This window comes from Lolium perenne, chromosome 4 (genome assembly GCF_019359855.2).
Source record: "Lolium perenne isolate Kyuss_39 chromosome 4, Kyuss_2.0, whole genome shotgun sequence".
In the NCBI taxonomy this organism is placed as follows: domain Eukaryota; kingdom Viridiplantae; phylum Streptophyta; class Magnoliopsida; order Poales; family Poaceae; genus Lolium; species Lolium perenne.
The window spans coordinates 43,201,173-43,221,121 of NC_067247.2; the positions used below are offsets into that span (position 1 = coordinate 43,201,173).

Consider the following 19,949-nt stretch of genomic DNA (forward strand, 5'->3'; position numbering starts at 1 on the left):
TTAATTGCCCTCTGAAGAAAGGGAGCTCCTATACTTGGCAAAGCCTATGGTCGGGAATTCAAACTTTCAAGAAGGGTCACATATGGCGTGTGGGCGATGGCTCTAATATCAGCATTTGGGATGACCCTTGGATCCCTAGTTCACCTTCAAGGAAAGTTAATACACGGAGGGGAAATATTGTGTTAACAAAAGTCTCGGAATTAATTGACCACAATACCAGACAATGGGATGAGGAGTTGATTAGAGACATCTTTTGGCAAATTGACGCTGAGAGGATTCTTCAGATTCCTTTGGCTGTAGGTATGATGGAGGATTTTGTGGCCTGGCATTATAACAGGAATGGCTTGTTCTCCGTCAAATCCGCTTACCACTTGGAATGGAAGTATCAACATGGCAGAAAACTGGCCAGAACAAATTTGATGGGCACGTCTGAAGCTCCTATCTGGAAGATTGTCTGGGGACTCAAAGTTCCTTCGAAAATTAAAATTCATATTTGGAGATCTCTTCATGGAGCTATCCCATGCAATGGTGTCCTGGCCAACAGACATGTCCCTCTCTCGGCTCAATGCCCCTTGTGCTCCACTGATTGTGAGAGTATCAGACATGCTTTCTTTCAATGCCCGCGAGTTCAGCAAATTTGGCATGCTCTGGGGCTCTGTGATGTTGTCAACGAGGCATGTTTCGTTGATCGACAGGGTTCTTGTGTCCTTGGCTCACTTCTCCTTGATAAAACCTCCCGCGCCCCTCTCTTTCAAGACATTTTTAGAAAGGATTTGATTGCAACTGCATGCTGGTACATCTGGTGGGAACGACGCAAGGCAACGCATGGGGAAGCTGTCCAAAACCCATCTCGCTCGGTGCAGAGTATTCTGGCTCTTGCATCCAACTATGCACGAGCAAAAAATCATGGGCGTGGTGGTATTGCCCGTGGAGGCTGGACGAAACCTCCAGAAAGTAAGGTGAAATTAAACGTTGATGCTAGTTTTGATCCTATTTCAGGTTTGGGAGGTACTGGTGCTATCATCCGCGACAGTCATGGTTCTTTTATCGCGGGTTGCAATCGATCTCTACCGCACATTGCTGATGCTCCTACAGCGGAGGCCATGGCCTTGCGTGATGGTCTCCTGCTTGCTGGACAGATTGGGTGTAACAAATTGATCGTCGAGTCTGACTGCATGGAGGTGGTGCAAACCATGCAAGAAGGAGGCTTCTCTAGTGGAGCAGCTGCGGCCATTTTTGAGGAGTGCGGATTTCTCTGTCGTAGCTTTGCTTCTGTTATTTTCTGTCACTGTGCTAGGGAGGCCAATGAGGCAGCGCATACGCTAGCTGCTAGAGCGGAGGGGGTTGATAGTCTGGTCTGGCATGAGGACCCCCCTGATTTTCTCCTTTCTGTAATCACCATGGATGTAACTATTGTGTGACTGCGGCAGCAGGTTTCTGACGCACTCTTTTCCTTCCAGGGTACCTAAGGGGGCTGGAAGGTTTTTAATGAGGCGGCCTGCTGTTTTGCTTAATAAAGTGGAGATTACAGTAAAAAAAAACAATATAAAAGACATATAACATGCTCAAAATTCAAATTACAAACTAAATTTAAGTTTATTTTAGGTACATTATGAATATATACGTATTTTTATTTAAAATAAAATTTCATGATATTGTGATATCAGGATGCGTGTGATACTGTACTGCTGACAAGAAAACTTAGTATTTTTTGTTTGTTTGAGGGCGACGAGAAAACCTAGTTTTTCTTTTTAGTAGACAAGAAAACCTTGCTCTCGATGGCTTGATCTTTGCACCAATAAATAAACAAAACTGAAAACCGGCCTACGTGCTCTTCCGAACCTAGGCTGACAAGCCCAGTCGTTATTTTTCCACGGAACTGCAAGGCGCAAGCCCACACATTCTTTTAACGAAGCCCATGGGCCGATAACTGACAAATGGACGCCTCGCATCCGCAGGGATGAAAACCCTAGCAATTCTAGCACTATAAAGTCCCTCATCGTCTCCCACCTCTCGCGCCGCCACTCCACTCCCCGCAAAACCCTAGCCCTCTCCCGCGCCGCCGCCGCCCCAGGTTCGCTCCTCCTCGTCGATTTAATTTCTCGCACTTTAGATTCGCCTCGCCGCGGGCTCTTCATCTTTGCTCTGAGCCGCCCGTGCTCCTCTCTAGTTTTGGATCGCGTTCTTGCTGTCGTCTCATTGAATCGATTCGTGTGCGGTTGCAGGTAAGAAGGAGAGGAGGGCGAGATGGTGAAGCACAACAACGTCATCGCCAGCGGCAACGTCAAGAAGGACTGGCAGAGGCATGTCAAGACGTGGTTCAACCAGCCGGCCCGCAAGCAGAGGCGCCGCATCGGTGAGCAACCCACCAGATCCTGCCTCTTTTTTTTGTATTGCAAGAATCTTAGCTGCATCGTTCGTCGGCAACATCTGTGATCTAGGAAGTGAAGTTGGCTGCGATTGTGGTAGATGTTCGTGATGGTAACAAATTTTGTTGTTCGGGTCTGTTCGTTGAATTGGACAGTGCTCTAGATTCCCAAAGAACTTGTGTTTGGTGACAGGTTTAGTTAATCTATTTACAACTGGCAAATCATTTATAAACCATACGTACTAGACCAAATGTCTAAGTTCGTCATGATTTGTTATGTCTCATAGAATTCGACGTGAATAACATTTGCTCTTCTGTATACATCTGATTGTATAAACATGCGTCTGATTTATTGCTTCGTTTGACTAGTTGCGTTGACTGGTTTACTTGTCGTTTACCACTTTGATTCAATTAGGAACCATCTTCTTACCATGTTTTGTGAACAGCTCGCCAAAAGAAGGCTGTGAAGATCTTCCCACGCCCAACATCTGGACCTCTTCGCCCCATTGTGCAATGCCAGACTCTCAAGTACAACATGAAGTCCAGGGCTGGCAGGGGATTTACTCTTGAGGAGCTCAAGGTGATAATTCGTTACTTCATTTCCCTTTCCATTTGAATTGCTGCGTGTGATCTGTTGAAAGACATGTACAACTTTCGAAAGCTATCTTGCTTTAATTAGATAATATCAAATGCACATATTAGTCCATTTCTGACAGAGCTGATTGTCTTTTACTTGTTTCAGACCTATGTATGTTTGTATGGCATTAAATATACATATAGTAACAAACTGTCTAATTGTGCTGTTAGCTTTGCATTGTTCTTATCTTTCTATGAGAGAAAGATGCCTGATGCTTTAGTATGTATTCGGTGCTAGATTTTAAAATATGTTTCTTGGGAATGAGGTTATCTTTTGGTGAACAACCATGGTTTTGCATTTGTTTTGCAATATCATTTATCTCTCTGCTGACTTGTTTATGCTGCAACTGTAGGCTGCTGGCATCCCAAAGAAGCTGGCTCCCACCATTGGCATCTCTGTGGACCACCGCCGCAAGAACAGGTCACTTGAGGGTCTGCAGACCAATGTCCAGAGGCTGAAAACCTACAAGGCCAAGCTTGTTATCTTCCCAAGGCGTGCTCGCAAGGTCAAGGTATGCCTTCTGTTTTTCTTACTCTGTTTCTTTGTATTTTTTCTTCTGGTGATATTGTTTTGTGTTGCTCCACCTTCTGATCACATTCCTTTGTCTCAGGCTGGTGATTCTACCCCAGAGGAGCTTGCCAACGCCACCCAGGTCCAGGGCGACTACATGCCCATTGCTCGTGGCGAGAAGCGCTCTGTGGAGGTTGTCAAGGTGACAGAGGAGATGAAGGCATTCAAGGCCTACGGCAAGCTCCGCGTCGAGAGGATGAACCAGCGCCAGCTTGGAGCCCGTCTGAAGAAGGCTGCCGAGGCAGAGAAGGAGGAGAAGAAGTGATGAGCTCTTCTGATCGTTGCCAAGTGCTAGTTTCTAAGTTTTTGTTTTGCCCTCGTTGGACACCTTGTTGTTTGATACCTGATATACTTATTCGCATGATCTGCTATCGAATCTTATGCTATGAGTGTCTTCGGATATTTTGCATGTGATTCTGTGTTTTATTTCTGCCTATTCAAGGATCTTGATGTGTTTACACCTCTATTGTAGACTAGCAAAAGTGCCCGCGCACGCTTCTCCTGCCTTGTGCCATCGAAAAAAGTGTTTACATCTTGTTCTATTCATGATGAACAAGATTTAAAAAGCCATGGATGAGGAGCTTAAAAGTTACTTTAAACATGCCGCATGAAAATATGCTATGCATTACGAAGGATTGTCAGAAGATATAAACAAATCTATATAGATAATAATTGATTGATGCCAAAACTGAAATATATTGGGTACTTCTATTCATGATGAACATGATTTAAAAGGCCATGGATGAGGAGCTTACAAGTTACTTTAAACTTGCCTGCATGTTGCCGTGAAAATATGCTTATGCATTACCAAGGATTGATTTATCACAAGATATAAACAAATCTATATAGATAATAATTGTGCGATGCCAAAACTGAAATATATTGGTACAAAAATCTTTTGAAATGATGGATCACAATTAATATCCTAGGTTTATGTCTGAATTGTCAGTCAGGTGAGACCAGGACCAAACACAAAACATAGCAAGAGTAATCTGTAAAATTATAAAGCAACTCAGTAGATGATTCAGGCCGTGACCAACAAAGTTCGGTTAGATGGCGGAATGCTCCATCGTGATGCCCAATGTAAATAAAAATGATTATGGCACGTGCAATGATTGATAAGACGTCTTATCTTAACTGTGCCATACAATCCAGATATGATAGTAAAACATGATGTACAATGGGTTATTTTTTAGTTCTATCTTTAGTAACTAGATATCCTAAATATGTGCTGAGACAGATTGTGCTAAGAGATCATCTCTTAGATTAGAGAAGACAACGTTTTTTTTTGACTTTTTCTTTCCTCCACATCATCATTTATCCTACGTGGCGGTGCTAAGATATCACCATTGTACATGCCCTTACAAGGCACGCATCCGTATGGTACGAAGGTTATAACATTAGGTCCAATCTAAATCACACGCATCCATAATACACAATACACACTGCTGCCGATGTGCACAGTCGAATGAGAGTGTGGAGTAGGTGCACCAATTTGAAGATCTGAGAGCCCCAAACCTTTTCCCAACCCAGCCCGCGAGTGGCCCAAGTCCTGCCTGGAGACGAACCCTGCCAGGTCGCATCGTTCCTTCCGTAGCGCCGCCGGGAGTCCCAGCTCCTCGCCTTCAACCTGTCCATCCCATTTCCGTCCCTGGTGGATTTCGATAAATTTGACCCTTTTTCGACAGTTCATCACTATTTGATCTATTTTTGAAAAATATTCAAAATCTGACCCTTTTTAGTAGCGCCTATCCCTGGGGCGCTACCCTCTTCGCGGTAGCGCCGGGAGCTCTGGCGCTGAAAGCGTGCCAGCGTGGCGAGGTAGGACCCACAATTCGCTAGGTCAACTCCCTTGACAAGGGTGCTACCCTTTTAAAGTTCAACTCCCCTCGCAAGGGCGCTACTCTTTGAAATACGCCCCATCCCCTCCATCCACCACTTACCCCTCACACCCCGACCAGGAAAAAACCAGGACGCGTCCCCCTCTCTCTTCCCTCTTGGGTCATCGGAGGAGGACTGCTTGTTGAGATGTCAACATCGGGTTCAACAAACGGGATCCTACCATGAACTGGGGAGGCATGCCGGTAAAAGTCCAAGTGCGTCCGCGATGATACCTTCTTTGTGGAAAATAACTTGAGAGCATTGTCTTGCGATTCGGCCACCACCTCCTTGTATGCACTCCACCTTTCATCTGAGTTGAGCTTCATTGTCTTCCAACGATTGTGCATACCAAAGGAAACATTATACCTTCCCTCCAATTCTATGTCATTGGTTGGGCTCATCCATTTCAACTCAATCCTCACTTTCTCCACAACCTCGGCATAGTTGGGACTTCTTTCAAACACCATCACAACCTTATCGGGGTCTAACTCGATATTGCCTTTCATGAACTCGTCCTTGTCCACATAGTGGACACTCACAGTTCTCGCCATCTATAACCAAATTACAACAACCCAAATGCATCAACTATACATATATTACATGATAACATATGCATTTCAACAATAAAATAACAAGATATAATGGTGGCCAAATGGATCTAGGGCTAACCCTAACTACATCTATGTCACTAAATAGATCTAGGGCTAACCCTAACTACATCTATGTCACTAAATAGATCTAGGGCTAACCATAAACTACAAATCTTACATAGACATCATACAAACCACCAATGGACTATACACAAGAACAATAGAACATAGAACATGACATCAATTTTTCTAGGGTTACCAAGATTTACCAAGATAGAACAAAAAAACATGACATCAATTGGACAAAATGAAGTGGATGAGAGAGAACACCTCTATGCATCAAGGGGGACCAAAATCCACCAAAGAAATCTTCAGATCTAGGGGATTGTGGGGAAAGACTTGACAGGGGAGAGAGAGGGGGACACACCCTAGTTTCTTCCTGGTCGGGGTGTGAGGGGTAAGTGGTAGGTGGAGGGGATGGGGCGGCCCAGGCGACTTAACATATTCCAAATTGTAGCGCCCCTGCGAGGGGAGCTGAACTTTAAAAGGGTAGCGCCCTTCCAAGGGAGTTGTACTTCAAAAGGGTAGCACCCCTGTGGATGGAGTTGAGCTCGTGAATTGTGGGCCCAGCCTTACCACGCTGGCACACTTTTAGCGCCGGTGCTATTGGTGCTACGGAGAAGAGGGTAGCGCCCTAGGGAAAGGCTCTACTAAAAAGGGTCAGATTTTGAATATTTTTCAAAAAGAGGTCAAATCATGGTGAACTTTCCAAAAAGGGTCAAATTTGTCGAAATCGACTGCTACCGGCACTACGGAAAAGAGGGTTGCGGCCCAGGGAAAGGCACTACTAAAAAGGGTCAGATTTTGAATATTTTTCAAACAGAGGTCAGATCGTGCTGAACTTTCGAAAAAGGTCAAATTTGTCGAAATCGACCCGTCCCTGCATTCCCCCTCACCCCGAGCCCCTCCTCTATTCCTTACCCGCAGACATCTGCTCTTTGCCGCGGCGTTGGGGACCCTGCTGCAACAGCTACCCACGGGCGCAAGTGGTGCCGTACGAAGGCGGAATGCTGGAGCTTGCGACGGCTAGCGGGGCGACCGGGGCAAATGCGCGGTTCTTGGCTTTGGGATCCTTAGCGCGGGTTCGCTAGAGCTCATGAGGGCGATGCCTGGCTGTAGCAAAATGCGTGGCCGGCGCAGCGCCGTGTGATGCAGTTCTGGCAGCGCGTCGTTGTTCCGACAGCGCGTCGTTGCTCCGACGGCTCGTTCGTCGAGTTGCGCGCGAAGCGGGGGACAACGCGGCTGCTTCGACGGTGGAGGGCCAAGTCGGCGTGGCGCAGCACGCGTGCGATGGCATCTGGCCATATTATATATTTTGGTGGGAGGGCAAAACGATCCAAAAAATTGTTGGCCATATTACTCTATTACAAACCCCACCTCGCCTCCATGGCCCCAGACTCCAAAGCCCAAATCCAAACCCAGTATACACATGTGTATGGGTATACCGTATATTTGCCAGTTGCCACCAACATCTCCACCTCCACGTTCGTAGACGCCGACCGCCGGCTAGCCGATCCCATGTTCGCATCTCCAAACCCTCGTAGACCATGTCCGGCCACCTGCCAGCGTCACCTCTTTGCCCGGTTAGGCCGGCTACATGTCCGGCGTAGACCAAAGACATCTGCTGAGTCCCCCCACTTCCCCGGACTATCTTGCGTTCGTGGACATACTATCTGGCCCATAGACTATTGTGCTTAAACATGTACCGTACACTGATCACAGTGAGTGTTTGTGTGTGTTTTAGAATTGTCCAGTCAATCCTGATGTAATTGCATAAGCACTGGATTTGGCAGTGTATGAGTGCATCATCTTGTGTGTGCAATTTATGTAGCAGCATGGGAGTAGAGAGTTGCAATGTGTAACAGCTGGTTGGAAGGTATAACTGGGCACGATGTTGTGTCGAGGCCCTCTTGTAAAAGAAGAGCTGCAGCTGTGTAGCAGTCTTCAGTTAAGCTGAAAAGAAAGGGCATCCACAGTTATAGAGGGTGGAAAACTCGGATGGACTTTTGGATTTTTTAAAATTTTCAAAACCTCGCTCTTTTATGTTTTCAAAAATTATGGCATTAAATATGTAGATAGATTTAGACACGGGGAGTGTAGTCAAAAAAGTCCCATTAAAAAATACTTTGTATTTTGGAAAATACAAAAAAGACAAATTTCTGACTATAATAAAAAATATAACGTATTTTTTGACGAGACTTTTTTGATTCCATACACATCTATCTACATATTTAATTTCATAATTCTTGAAAGCAGAGAAATATGAGAATCTAAAATTTTCAAAAATCCAAAAGTGAAGGGAGCACTGACTCCCATGTGCACAAAATCCTTATCCGTGGAAAACTCTACTTGTCTCCTTTCTATTTCCTCCACCTGAAACCTCACTATCGCATGAGTTGATTCAGAGCGTGGGTGTGTGTGTTTCTGCTACGTCCCGCCACTTCAGCGGACTGTCTTACGCTCGTGGCTAGACTGTCCATCCCGTAGGCTGCGTAAAACTTTTCTGCACCGCCCGTCAGTATGAACACAAGGCTGGCCAGCAGCCTTCTTTCTCAACAACCCAGATTGTTCGGCGAGTGGGTGGTCGGACAGTCCGTCGGACCACCGTGCCACCACCACCGTTTCTGCACACCGCCACACCGTCGTTACTGTACGCCACGGCCATCACCGCACCACCATTAATGCACGCCGTCGTACGGCCTGGCGTGTTAGCCATCACCGCTAGCTGTGCCTAGTGGCTGGCACACGGTTGCATTGTCGTGGCTCGCGCCGGCCATGAATGCCATCATCCGGCAAAGCCACCTCGGATGAGATAACAACGGTGTGCTACTCGTACCTATATGTACCTTATAGATTCTACCATTTATTTGGGCCATACGGGTTTTATACATGGCAACGCATATCTATTGTGTTTTAATAATGAGGGGTATCAGCCGTCTTTGTGTTTGAGTTTGCTCTGAGTTTGAGAGGAGGGGGTTGTACGCCATAAGACAAAATAATTAGAGAAAAACCTTAATTTGGTCTATGAAGTTATGGATGTGCATTTTGGTCACGAACTTGCAAATCGTGAATTCTGGATCACGAAGTTGCCCGCGCGAGTTTTTTGGTCACTCCATCACAGTGACCGTTAGTTTGTTGACGTGGTCAATTATTTTTTCAAATTATCCCCTAAAATTTGTGTTTTCTAATTGTTTAGTTCTCGGTTTGACTTTTTAGGGGGCAATTTGAAAAAAGTAGTTGGCCACATCAGCAAACTATGTTGACAGTGACGGAATGACCAAACTACGATTTACAAGTTCGTGATCAAAGTGCACACCGGACACAACTTCATAAACCAAATTGGACGGTGGAGTAATTGCACAAGGGCAGGTCCTTGGGATCTCTTAGTGCTGCACCGCTAGGTGACAGCTGCTATCTGGTAATCTGAATAATCTGTAAGGATGAGTTTTGACTTTAGAGCCTCTCCTTCATTCGGGTCAATTCGTTTTAGTCACTGGCTGATTCAGCTGCTGATGCTGACACTAGATAGAGCCTCTTTGCAATTTCCCTTACTTGTCTACCGGCTGCTCTTTTGCATATCCCTACTACTATAATGTGACAATTTTGAATTTGAATTTACCCCACTCCTCCCAGTTTTTGGCCAACAATTGAGAATATTCGTTAGTACTTTCAAGTTTATGATTTGGTATCTATTTTCGGTTGCTTTTAAAGAAGTACAAAATTGTGTCATGGAAAAAAAAAGAATTTGAAGATGTTGATGATTTGCTTGTTTATTTTAGACTGTTTTGTAATTTTTGAAGTCAGCGGGTATATCTCTACCATGTAGTATTATTTTTTTACCATAAATATATGTGATATTGATTGTTAGAAAAATATAAAACGACAATTTGAAATTCAAATTTACCGAATACCGTTGAGATATTTTTAACACGATTTTTTTGTTTGTTTCGTGCCCTCTATGCTTAAATCCTGGATCCATCTATGTCTTCCGCAATAAGCAAGCGAGGCCATCAGGTATTCAAAAAGATCAAGAAAGAAGCAAAACTTTGGGTCACCACGGGTAGGGGTTTTAAACATAAAGCTTTAAATTAATAAAGCCATGAAACCGGCAGATACAGAGTGCATGCATAGCAAACACAACTTACAGGACAGAGATAAACAAGCTAACAAAGGATAAAACTAGGAGCTTTGCTTGACACGCCGTGTCCATCGTCTTCTCGAACGCTGACACCAGGAGAAGCAGGGGCAGTAGGGAGCATCATCCACATGCACACTGCTTGCATTTCTGCCAAAAGAGCGAAAGGAGGCCAGCTCACGGTCTCTGACTCCGAAGAGGGATCCCTCCCCTCTCGCCCCGGATCGCAGGGCGCCGCACCGTCGGAAGGCAGAGAGGTTCCCCCAAGAACGCACCATCACTGAGACTACCCAAAGATCAAAGGAGAGATCAAGACCAGCTGCCGCACCAGAAACCACGCGACAGCCACTACCACCCACATCACTGTCCAGAGGACGCACGCTGATGAACGAAGGTGCACCAGGAGGATCGACAGACAAAGAGCAGCATCCACCACCAGACCAAAGCTTGCGGAGCAACCTCCAGACCTGGCTCGACGCCGCGAAAGGAGCACCGCCAAGAACCACCACCGACAACAGAAGAACCTTGCCAACCGCCAAGAACCACCACCGACAACAGAAGAACCTTGCCAACCACCCCAGCATCCCCGGACGGTGCCTTCAGGAAGGGGAACGACATCGTGACACCGCCACCACCCAAGCAGGGACTAGGGTTTTCACCTAGGGCAGGGGGTTGGGTGGGGAGGGAGAAGGGACCTCAACGAAGCCTCCAAGGAGGGAATCAGCGCCAGGGGCATCGACGACGTCGTGGCCACCGCCGGCCAGAGGTTTCCCCCCGGTCCCGACTAACCCCACCACCAACTACCCAATCGCGCAGATCTGCCCGAGAGTTGCGAGCTTCACCGATCGGGGGTGGAGATCTCCCAGATCTGGCGCCGCGGGCTGACGGAGGGCCGCTAGCACCGCACCACACGTTCGCCGCCACCCCGCCGCCACGCACAGCCGAGGATACGGGCCCTTACCACCCATGGCCGCCGCTCACCGCGAAGAAGATGGTGCCGTTGCCACCATCCGGAGCCGCCGCGAAGAAGATGGTGTCGTTGCCACCATCCGGAGCCGCCGCTCCGGCGTCCAAAGATCCGCACCGGGGTCACCACCAGCCGCAACCGCCCCCAGAGTCCGCGGCCGAGGTCGTGGAGGAGGAGGGATTCGCCGACCAGCGCCCCAGCCATGGCGGCCGCCACGCAGCAACCAGCCTCCAAGCTGCTGCGCCGCGGAGCGAGGACCACGGGCCGAGGAAGAAATCCCCGCCCCTTCACCGGCGACGCGCCTTCGGCCGGCGTCACCTCTGGGGGCGACAAGGAGGGGCGGAGGAGGTGGGGTGGCCGAGCGGCGGCGCTCTTAGGGTTTCGCCCCCTCGGTCGCCTGGAGGGGGCGACGCGAGGGGAACGGTTCAGGAATCTCAAGCCTTCGGCATTTTACCACGGGTAGGGTAGACAGGTTGTAATATATCTCTTCTTAATAGATTAGGGCGCAAATTTTTTATCTCCGTTAAAACATGATATGCAAGTAGGAACACGCTGGACTAAGATGCGAGACCCTGTTCGAGAGTCACAGTTGGTCTAGAAGAGTCAGTTGATGAAACACATAAACAAAAGAGCAAGAGGGATCAAACAAGACTTTGGCCGTCTCGTCCTTTCTGGTGGGTTTTCCTTTGAATCCCAGGACTATTGGACTGGTTCCTGCCCTTCTTAGCAAACCGTGTTATACTAAACACTGACACCGCATCAGTCAAGTCAATTATACTGACTCAATGACAGAATAATACGGACCTCAAATCGAGCCCTCAACTGAAATCGCAAATATTTCCCATATATGTATCACGTATGTGTGTCCGGAAACGGTGCTCTAGCTCAAGCACACTCGCAATAACACACTACTTTGTGAGCTCGGTACAATTCATCTATCGATCTGGGCATCTGGTGGTGGCCGCTAGTTAGCTACGCCTGTGTGTGCAGGGTGCAGGGAGAGATGGCGAGGCACCTGGTACACTCTCCCGGTTCTTTCTTCCTCTTCTACTTCCATCTACTTTTGGCTGCGCTGGTGGCCACCGCGCAGAACGCGCCAGTGAAGGTCCGCGTCGGCGTCATCCTGGGCTTCATGTCGCCAGTCGGGCACAGGCGGCGGAGCAGCATTCAGATGGGGGTGGAAGACTACTACGCTGCGCATCCCGGTTCAGCTACGAGGGTAGAGCTCCATTTTCGTGACTCCGTGGGGGACGTTCTTGATGCTGCTTCTGCCGGTAAGCTCCATCAATCGTTACACGCTTCACCATCTATTCAGACGTACGTTAGATTAATGTGTTCAGGCCCGGAGAGAGCATTCCCAGCTCACTTAGTAAAGTAGGACATATTCCGTTTAAATATAAATAAAGCAGTGGATTAATTGCGACAATAAAAAAGTAGGACATATTCCGTCTCGTTAAGGCTAACCAATAATTGCTCAACAAAGGTTTGCATGACATAAAATTTGTGTCACTAGATTTGTTTTCAAAAGTACTATGTTATGATAATGATTTTGTATCACGTAAAATCATGTGTTCAAAAAGTAACTGTTGGTCCAATGTTTATCTAAATTCCTCCATTTCGAAGAAAAAATGTTTTTCTGAATGAAATAAACATCTAATCTTCGTTTCATATCCAAGCAATACACAACAATATATTTTTACGAATCCTACATGATCGCTTCCTTTTTAAAATTGAATCATAGTTATTCAAACAACATATGCATTAAAAGAGATTATGTTCAAGGTTATCCTCGGTCTTGGTGTTTCAATTAACTATTTTACTATTTCTCAGATAACCGAGAAAATACCTATGTTCCTGATAACAATCATCTGATCGAAATATGAGAATCATGCCAGTACAAAAGGGATGGAGAATCTTAGGCCGTTATCAATGTTGACTAGGAAATAACTATCCTCTAAAAAAAGACTAGGAAATAACTATATGTAAGAGCTATATACTCTCCCATCCAAATAATTAATTCATTGCTGTCCATGATTGCCACTTTTTTTTTTTGTATAAGGCTAGTTAGTCCGGGTGATCATTTCCTATTATTTGTATATGTAAGTTTCTCATGTCATTTGGATACTCACCGTCTGACCACATCTTATATATGCTAAGTACAATAAATTTCACTTTTATTAAGACTAGTATGATATTTTTTTTTGCGAATTAGGACTCTGAATGTGGTTGGAGAATGTGTATAAGATTTGGTGAATGTATTGGACTGCATCAAGAGATGAATTATAGGATAAGAGACAGGTTTCACCTCTCCTCTTTTTAACTATGTGCCACGTCCCACACGATCAAAAATTCAAAATATGACGTAGTAGATTTTGATCAAGAAACCAGAGCTACTATATAATTGCAGTGAATAACCGTTCTGATGGCTACCTTGATTTGTCTCCCCGACAAGACAAACATGCAGTGACGTGAAACTTCCCAATCATTTAGTTAGATGATTATAACTCCATGTATGTCGCGTTCCCTAAAGTTGGACTAATTAAGCACTAATGTTGACTAAAAATATTTGGAGTTATACTTCAAAAAAATCTTCCTCAAGACTTACTTAACAAAATGAAGTAGGAAATCTTAGAGCATCTCTAACAAATCTCGTAAATCCTAGTCCGTTAAAACAATTATAAATGGTGTTGAAAAACATGCGATCGGGTGGTGGTGAGCATGCGTGCACCGTAAAATTCTCTCCGACTGAGCGAACACTAGATATATTGGTTAGGCGATCAAATTTACAACGAACATTTTTTTAAGGAGCTGACTGTTTATACGACTCTCTTTGTGTCCAAATTTGATGAAAACCTCATAAAGACGGTGGGAATATTTCAAGGACTAGGCCTTTTACCATTAGAGATGTTTCTCTTAGCTTATAGTTGCAGTGTCGTTTTAAAATATAAGACTTTTTAGAAACCTAATTTAGTTTTTTTAAGCTTCTTATTTCATAAACGGATGTAGTACTTGATTAAGTGTGTCCGAGGCAAAAAAAAAAAAACATTGTAATCTGCTACCTTAAACAAACATTGTAACTCCCTTTATTCTCGGAAAGTGCCTATGACACATGAGCACCAATGCACCAGGTTTTTGAAAAAAAGTTCAAAAACAAATTTGTAGGACTAAAAAAATCAAAAGTTAAATACGCACATACATATACTCATTTCTAAGGTTTGGTAGAAATTTCAGTGAAAAATATGTTGTATTTATGTAATAAATATTATAATTTTTAAAAACACATAAATATAATATTTGAATATTTTAGAAACCAGAAGTACTGATGGTGAGGTTCACCAAATCTGTTTTGCTTTATTCTACTTTACTGAAGTTCGGCCACGGGCCCGTCGGATTGGTCTGCCGGGCACGACTCGAGTGGCCGGCATACAAGACTGACTTTTCAGAACCTAGATGCATGTGAACCCATTTTTTCAAAAGTGTGCTTATGATATAAAAACATGTTTTAAAAATCGAAACACAAAATGAATGCAAAGTTGATCTCAAACATGTGCCCAGAACACGCGTTACTTTGTCTTGCCTGATGGTCGTGTTTCTGTTGTGTTGCAGCTGTGGACCTGATCAAGAACACGCAGGTGCAGGCCATCATCGGGCCAAAGACCTCCGCCGAGGCCGACTTCGTGTCCCGCATCGGCGACCGTGCGCGTGTCCCGGTGCTCTCCTACTCCGCCACCTCCCCGGCGTTGTCCGCGGCGAAGACACCATTCTTTGTGCGCGCCGCGGCCAACGACTCCTTCCAGACGGCGCCCATCGCGGCCATCCTCGTTGCCTTCAGTTGGCGCGCGGCGGCCGTCCTGTACGAGGACTCTCCCTACGGCACCGATATCCTTCCGGCGCTCGCGGACGCGCTCCAGCGTGTTGGCGCGAAGATCATGGACCGCACGGCCGTGCCGAGCGACGCAACCGACGCCCAACTTGACGCCGCGCTATACCACCTCATGGCCATGCCGACACGCGTGTTCGTCGTGCACATGGTTTACCCTGTCGCCGCGCGGCTCTTCCGCCGGGCGAAGATGGCCGGCATGATGTCCGAGGGATACGTCTGGGTCGCCACGGACGGCGTGGGCAGCTTCATGGACATGTCCAGCCCCGAGGACGTCGAAGCGATGCAGGGCGTTGTCAGCCTCCAGCCGTACGTGCAGATGACGGATGCGGTCAAGAACTTCTCAGCACGGCTGAGGGCGAGGTCGCGGCGGGAGAACTCAAGTGACGATGGCGTCGCCGGCTCGATCTTGATGAGGCTCTGGGCGTACGACACGGCATGGGCGATCGCTGCGGCGGCCGAGACTGCGCACGTGCCCGGACCGGCGTTCCAGACACCTAAACGAAGCACAAAGCTGTCGGACCTGGACCGTCTCGGCGTGTCAGCCACTGGAACAGCACTTCTCAAGGCGGTGCTGGCCACGACGTTCGACGGGATATCCGGGAAGTTCAAGCTGGTCGACGGACAGCGGCAGATGCCAGGGTACGAGGTGCTGAACATCATCGGGAAAGGAGCCAGGACGGTGGGGTTCTGGACGCCAGAGTCCGGGATCTCGCAGGATCTCGACACCGGCAGCGCCAGGGAGATGAAGCAAATCCTTTGGCCAGGCGAGCCACGGTCCACCCCAAAAGGCTGGGTGGTGTCACCAAACGCGCCTATGCTCCGTGTTGCCGTGCTGGTGAAGCGCGGCTTCAAACAGTTTGTGGGCGTCTCCGTGAACTCGACAACTGGAGAGACACAGGTCACCGGCTACTGCATCGAGCTGTTCGACGAGGTAATGAAGAACCTGCCCTACCCGGTGAGCTACCAGTACGTGCCACGCGATCCGAGCTTGGATTCTTATGACAAAATTGTGGATCAGGTGCGCGATCAGGTCAGTACTCACTACCACACAACTTGTAGATTTCATTTTGAATTACAGCTTAGAATTAGAGTGGCATGATGATGAACCACTTGCAGGAAGCCGACATGATCGTTGGAGACATCACAATCACAGCCAGCAGGATGACCAAGGTAGACTTCACCATGCCGTTCACGGAGTCGGGGTGGTCGATGGTGGTGGCGGTGCAGAAGGACACGAGCCCAACCATGTGGATCTTCGTGTATCCTTTGAGCGCGAGTCTCTGGCTTGCCAGCCTTGCCTTTTTCTGCTTCACCGGCTTTGTTGTGTGGGTGATCGAGCACAGGATCAACCCCGAGTTCAGGGGCACGCCATGGCAGCAGTTCGGCCTCATCTTCTACTTCGCCTTCTCCACACTCGTCTTCTCACACAGTAGGAAATCAAGTTTTGGAAGTAGGAAGATTACTGATATTTGTGCACACGGTCTGCTTCCTAATTAATCAAGCAAGAGCTTGTTAATTTTCAGAGGAGAAGCTGGAGAGCAACCTGTCGAGGTTCGTGGTAATTATATGGGTCTTCGTAGTCCTGATCCTGACATCTAGCTACACGGCGAGCCTGACGTCGATGTTGACCGTCGAGAAGCTCCTGCCGAGGGTGACCGACGTCAGGGAGCTACAGAGACGCGGAGACTTCATTGGGTACCAGGAAGGCAGCTTCATCAAATCCTCCCTCCTGGAAATGGGCTTTGCCGAGGATAGGATGAGGGAATACAGCTCCGAGGAAGGGTACGCCGACGCGCTGTCTAGCGGCTCGGCGAACGGTGGGGTCGAGGCGGTGTTCGACGAGATACCGTACCTGAAGCTCTTCTTGTCGCAGTATTGTGATGGCTACGCGATGCTCGGCCCCATCTACAAAACCGACGGCTTTGGATTCGTAAGCGCCACGCCACTACCTCAGTTGAAGAATATGCAACAGATCGGTCGTACTATGGTCCATGATTACGACGACGTTGTGATTAATTAGCATCTTGTGGTTATCTATCTGCAGGTGTTCCCGAGAGATTCCCCAATGACGGGGGATGTGTCCCGGGAGATACTCACGTTGAATGAAGCGGGGAAGGTGTCCAAGATCGAGAAGGCATGGTTCGGCGAGCCGGGCACCTGCCGGAGTCAGACAAACTCCGTCGTCGGCCTGTCGTCGAACCTAAGCTTCGAGAGCTTCGGCGGGCTATTCCTCGTGACCGGGGTGGCCTCCAGCCTCATGCTCCTCCTCTACCTCGCCACCTTCGCCTACCGCGAGCGCGATGAGCTCCGGGCAGCAGAGGCCACTACTGCCTCCGGGAGCGTCTCGCTGCGAAGGCTGCGGGCATGGCTGCAGCATTATGATAAAAAGGACCTCCGGTCCCCCGTCTTCAGGATGAACGATGAGTCCGTGAGGAATGGCGTCGTCGAGACCCCGAGGAACGACGGAACGACCCCCTTCAGCGAGCGTATCAGCTCCGAACTGGAGATGAACGCCACCTCTTCAGAAGAAACACCAACGCATGAACCAGGGACCTCGTTCGAGCATGGGGGCGACATGGCACCGGCTTCTGCAGAGATGGAAACACAAGCAGCTAGCCAACCCCACTAGATTTATTTTTTAAAACTTCAACGACACTAGATTCATTACCAGATTCCATCTTCGGTGCAGTTGGAGCCCGCTGCTAGTAAGAGCACGCCCAACGTGTGTCATATCTAGCAAAATACTATATTAATTAAAGTAGATATAATCATTGGTCCTGCCAATCTTAGTCTGTTTATTGCTATAGAGACAGGACACGAGAAAGCTGCATGAGTAGAGTTGCTGCATGAGCATAGAGGTGTAGCTACAGGCAGAGTTTTTGCCTTTTGAGCATAGTGATGAGCTATAGCATTGAAAGATCTGTTTATGTGGAAAATGCTTGGTCTCAGAAGCTGCATGTCTTCCTGAAATTGTACAGCTTGCCTCCTGATCTCCCAGAGAACATTTGGATCTGCTCCCCCACGGGCCTGCACTGCGTTTGCTAGTCCCAGATTATCTGTGAAGAAATAAGGATCCTGCAAAATAAGAGATGAAACAATGCTGGCTGCAATAAGAAGTCCCTCCGCCTCTGCCTGCAAAGGTGTTGAAACTGGCACTGTCTTGGCTGAAATGAAAACATCCGTAGTGTGCTGTCCTTGCTTCCAAGTAATATGAATTCCAACTCCAGCTTTGGATGGTTGTCCATTGGGTCTTTTCTTCCAAGCTGCATCAACAAAGATTCTTGGACCAGAATATAATAGATGTGAGGGAGTTTCATTTGTTTTTGGAGTAGCATTTGGATGTTTATGAATTTGCAGGCTGTTAATCAAAGCATTTGTTCTAATGATTACCTGACTAGGCTGACTTTCTAAATTGTTGAATAATTTTTCATTTCTCATTTTCCAAAGGCACCACAGGAATGTGAAAATATTTGTAGTGTTTATGTGAGGGTGGTTTAAGGCTAGGAGTTGCAAGACAATTGTGTGGAAATTTTGAGCATTTTGAGTTATCAAATCCATCCTAAGATACCAGGGTGACTGGAACCAAGCAGCTCTAGCAAACGTGCAAGTAAAGAACAAATGAATGTCATTTTCTTGGAGACCACATCTACATCTGCAGCAAATTTCCGTCCGAGCTCTCTTCAGTTTGCTATAGATCAAGATGCGTGAGCGGTGAGTCCCCCTGTTCTCCTATACCAAATTTCACGATTTACTTCTAGTATCCGGAAAAGGGTTCATTGAAAAAGGATTCAACTTATGCAAGTGCGCAACGCTGTAACCAGGATTCATATATTGTTTGTATTTATGGGGTAGCTGTCTGGAGTGAATGCGGATGCAATGCAACGCTGGGCTCGAGCAGTATAAGTGCACTTCTGGTGGATGCCATCCCTATCTAGATGATTCATTGTTGCCTGGACATACTAAATCATTTTAGTTGTTGAGTAATCATTTTAGCATATGAACTGTTGAAGATTTCGTTGTTAAATGGGATGCTTGGAAAACAAAATGGAGTAGTTCTCACTTTTCGTTGTTACTAGTGTGCAGGAAAGAGACACATCGGCAATGGTGGCGTGGCGCCGTGGCCGCGCGGTACAGAGAAGTTTCAGTTGTGTTTGGAAAACGCTAGGTAGAAGACAACGACGAGATAAAGCTTGGAACGGGCCCACCACGTTGTCTACTATCCAGGCACGCCGGAGGGAAGCGTGTCAGGCTCGCGATGCGGAGGAATGAACGCGAGTGATCCCCGGGTGATCTCCAGTGTTTTCCATTGCTTTATCATCTCACGGACAGTAAACGGTGTTAGACACGTGGCAACCAGTCAGGGGGTGCTCACGTACCCCCCTGATCACCGAGCTTCATCCGAATGTTAGAAATATGTTGATGACCCACAAGTATAGGGGGTGTATCGTAGTATTTTCGATAAGTAAGAATGTCGATCCCAACGAGGAGCAGAAGGTGTTGACAAGCAGTTTCGATGAAGGATTCACTGTAAATGCTCACAGACAAGTATTCAGGGGGTTTTGATGTAACAGTTGAATAAAGTACGAGTAAGTAAAATACGAGAGTAACAATTGCAGCGAGTGGCCCAATCCTTTTTAGCACAAAGGACAAGCCGGTTTGTTTACTTATAATGACCAAGCGTTCTCGAGGACACACGGGATTTTAGTCTAGTGCTTTCGCTACATACGGCTAAATAATCTTCATTGTTATGATAAGTGTTGTGTGGGTGAACCTATGCTAATGTACCGCCCTTCCTAGGACTAATACATACTTGTGATTATACCCCTTGCAAGCATCCGCAACTACAAGAAAGTAATTA

At 47.1% G+C, this 19,949-nt stretch overlaps 2 protein-coding genes across 2 annotated transcripts; both read left to right on the plus strand.

Annotated features, from left to right (window-relative positions):
- Positions 1-1,939: 1,939 nt before the first annotated feature.
- LOC127292317 (large ribosomal subunit protein eL13z) lies at positions 1,940-3,984 on the plus strand. Its single transcript, XM_051321689.2, has 5 exons — positions 1,940-2,074; positions 2,226-2,356; positions 2,815-2,948; positions 3,358-3,516; positions 3,616-3,984. Exons 2-5 carry the CDS (start codon positions 2,248-2,250, stop codon positions 3,838-3,840), a joined length of 627 nt encoding a protein of 208 aa, XP_051177649.1. The 5' UTR covers positions 1,940-2,074; positions 2,226-2,247; the 3' UTR covers positions 3,841-3,984.
- An 8,129-nt stretch (positions 3,985-12,113) lies between these two features.
- On the plus strand, positions 12,114-17,867 carry LOC127292318 (glutamate receptor 2.7). The gene is made up of 5 exons (XM_051321690.2): positions 12,114-12,482; positions 14,815-16,121; positions 16,208-16,520; positions 16,615-17,021; positions 17,136-17,867. Exons 1-5 carry the CDS (start codon positions 12,212-12,214, stop codon positions 17,718-17,720), a joined length of 2,883 nt encoding a protein of 960 aa, XP_051177650.1. The 5' UTR covers positions 12,114-12,211; the 3' UTR covers positions 17,721-17,867.
- Positions 17,868-19,949: the final 2,082 nt, after the last annotated feature.

Coding starts and splice junctions, on each gene's coding strand:
- LOC127292317 (XM_051321689.2), top strand. CDS start 2,248: ATGGTGAAGCACAACAACGTCATCGCCAGCGGCAACGTCAAGAAGGAC. Junction 2,357..2,814: donor CAAGCAGAGGCGCCGCATCG/GTGAGCAACCCA, acceptor TTTTGTGAACAG/CTCGCCAAAAGAAGGCTGTG. Junction 3,517..3,615: donor GGCGTGCTCGCAAGGTCAAG/GTATGCCTTCTG, acceptor CCTTTGTCTCAG/GCTGGTGATTCTACCCCAGA.
- LOC127292318 (XM_051321690.2), top strand. CDS start 12,212: ATGGCGAGGCACCTGGTACACTCTCCCGGTTCTTTCTTCCTCTTCTAC. Junction 16,521..16,614: donor CACACTCGTCTTCTCACACA/GTAGGAAATCAA, acceptor GTTAATTTTCAG/AGGAGAAGCTGGAGAGCAAC. Junction 17,022..17,135: donor AAACCGACGGCTTTGGATTC/GTAAGCGCCACG, acceptor ATCTATCTGCAG/GTGTTCCCGAGAGATTCCCC.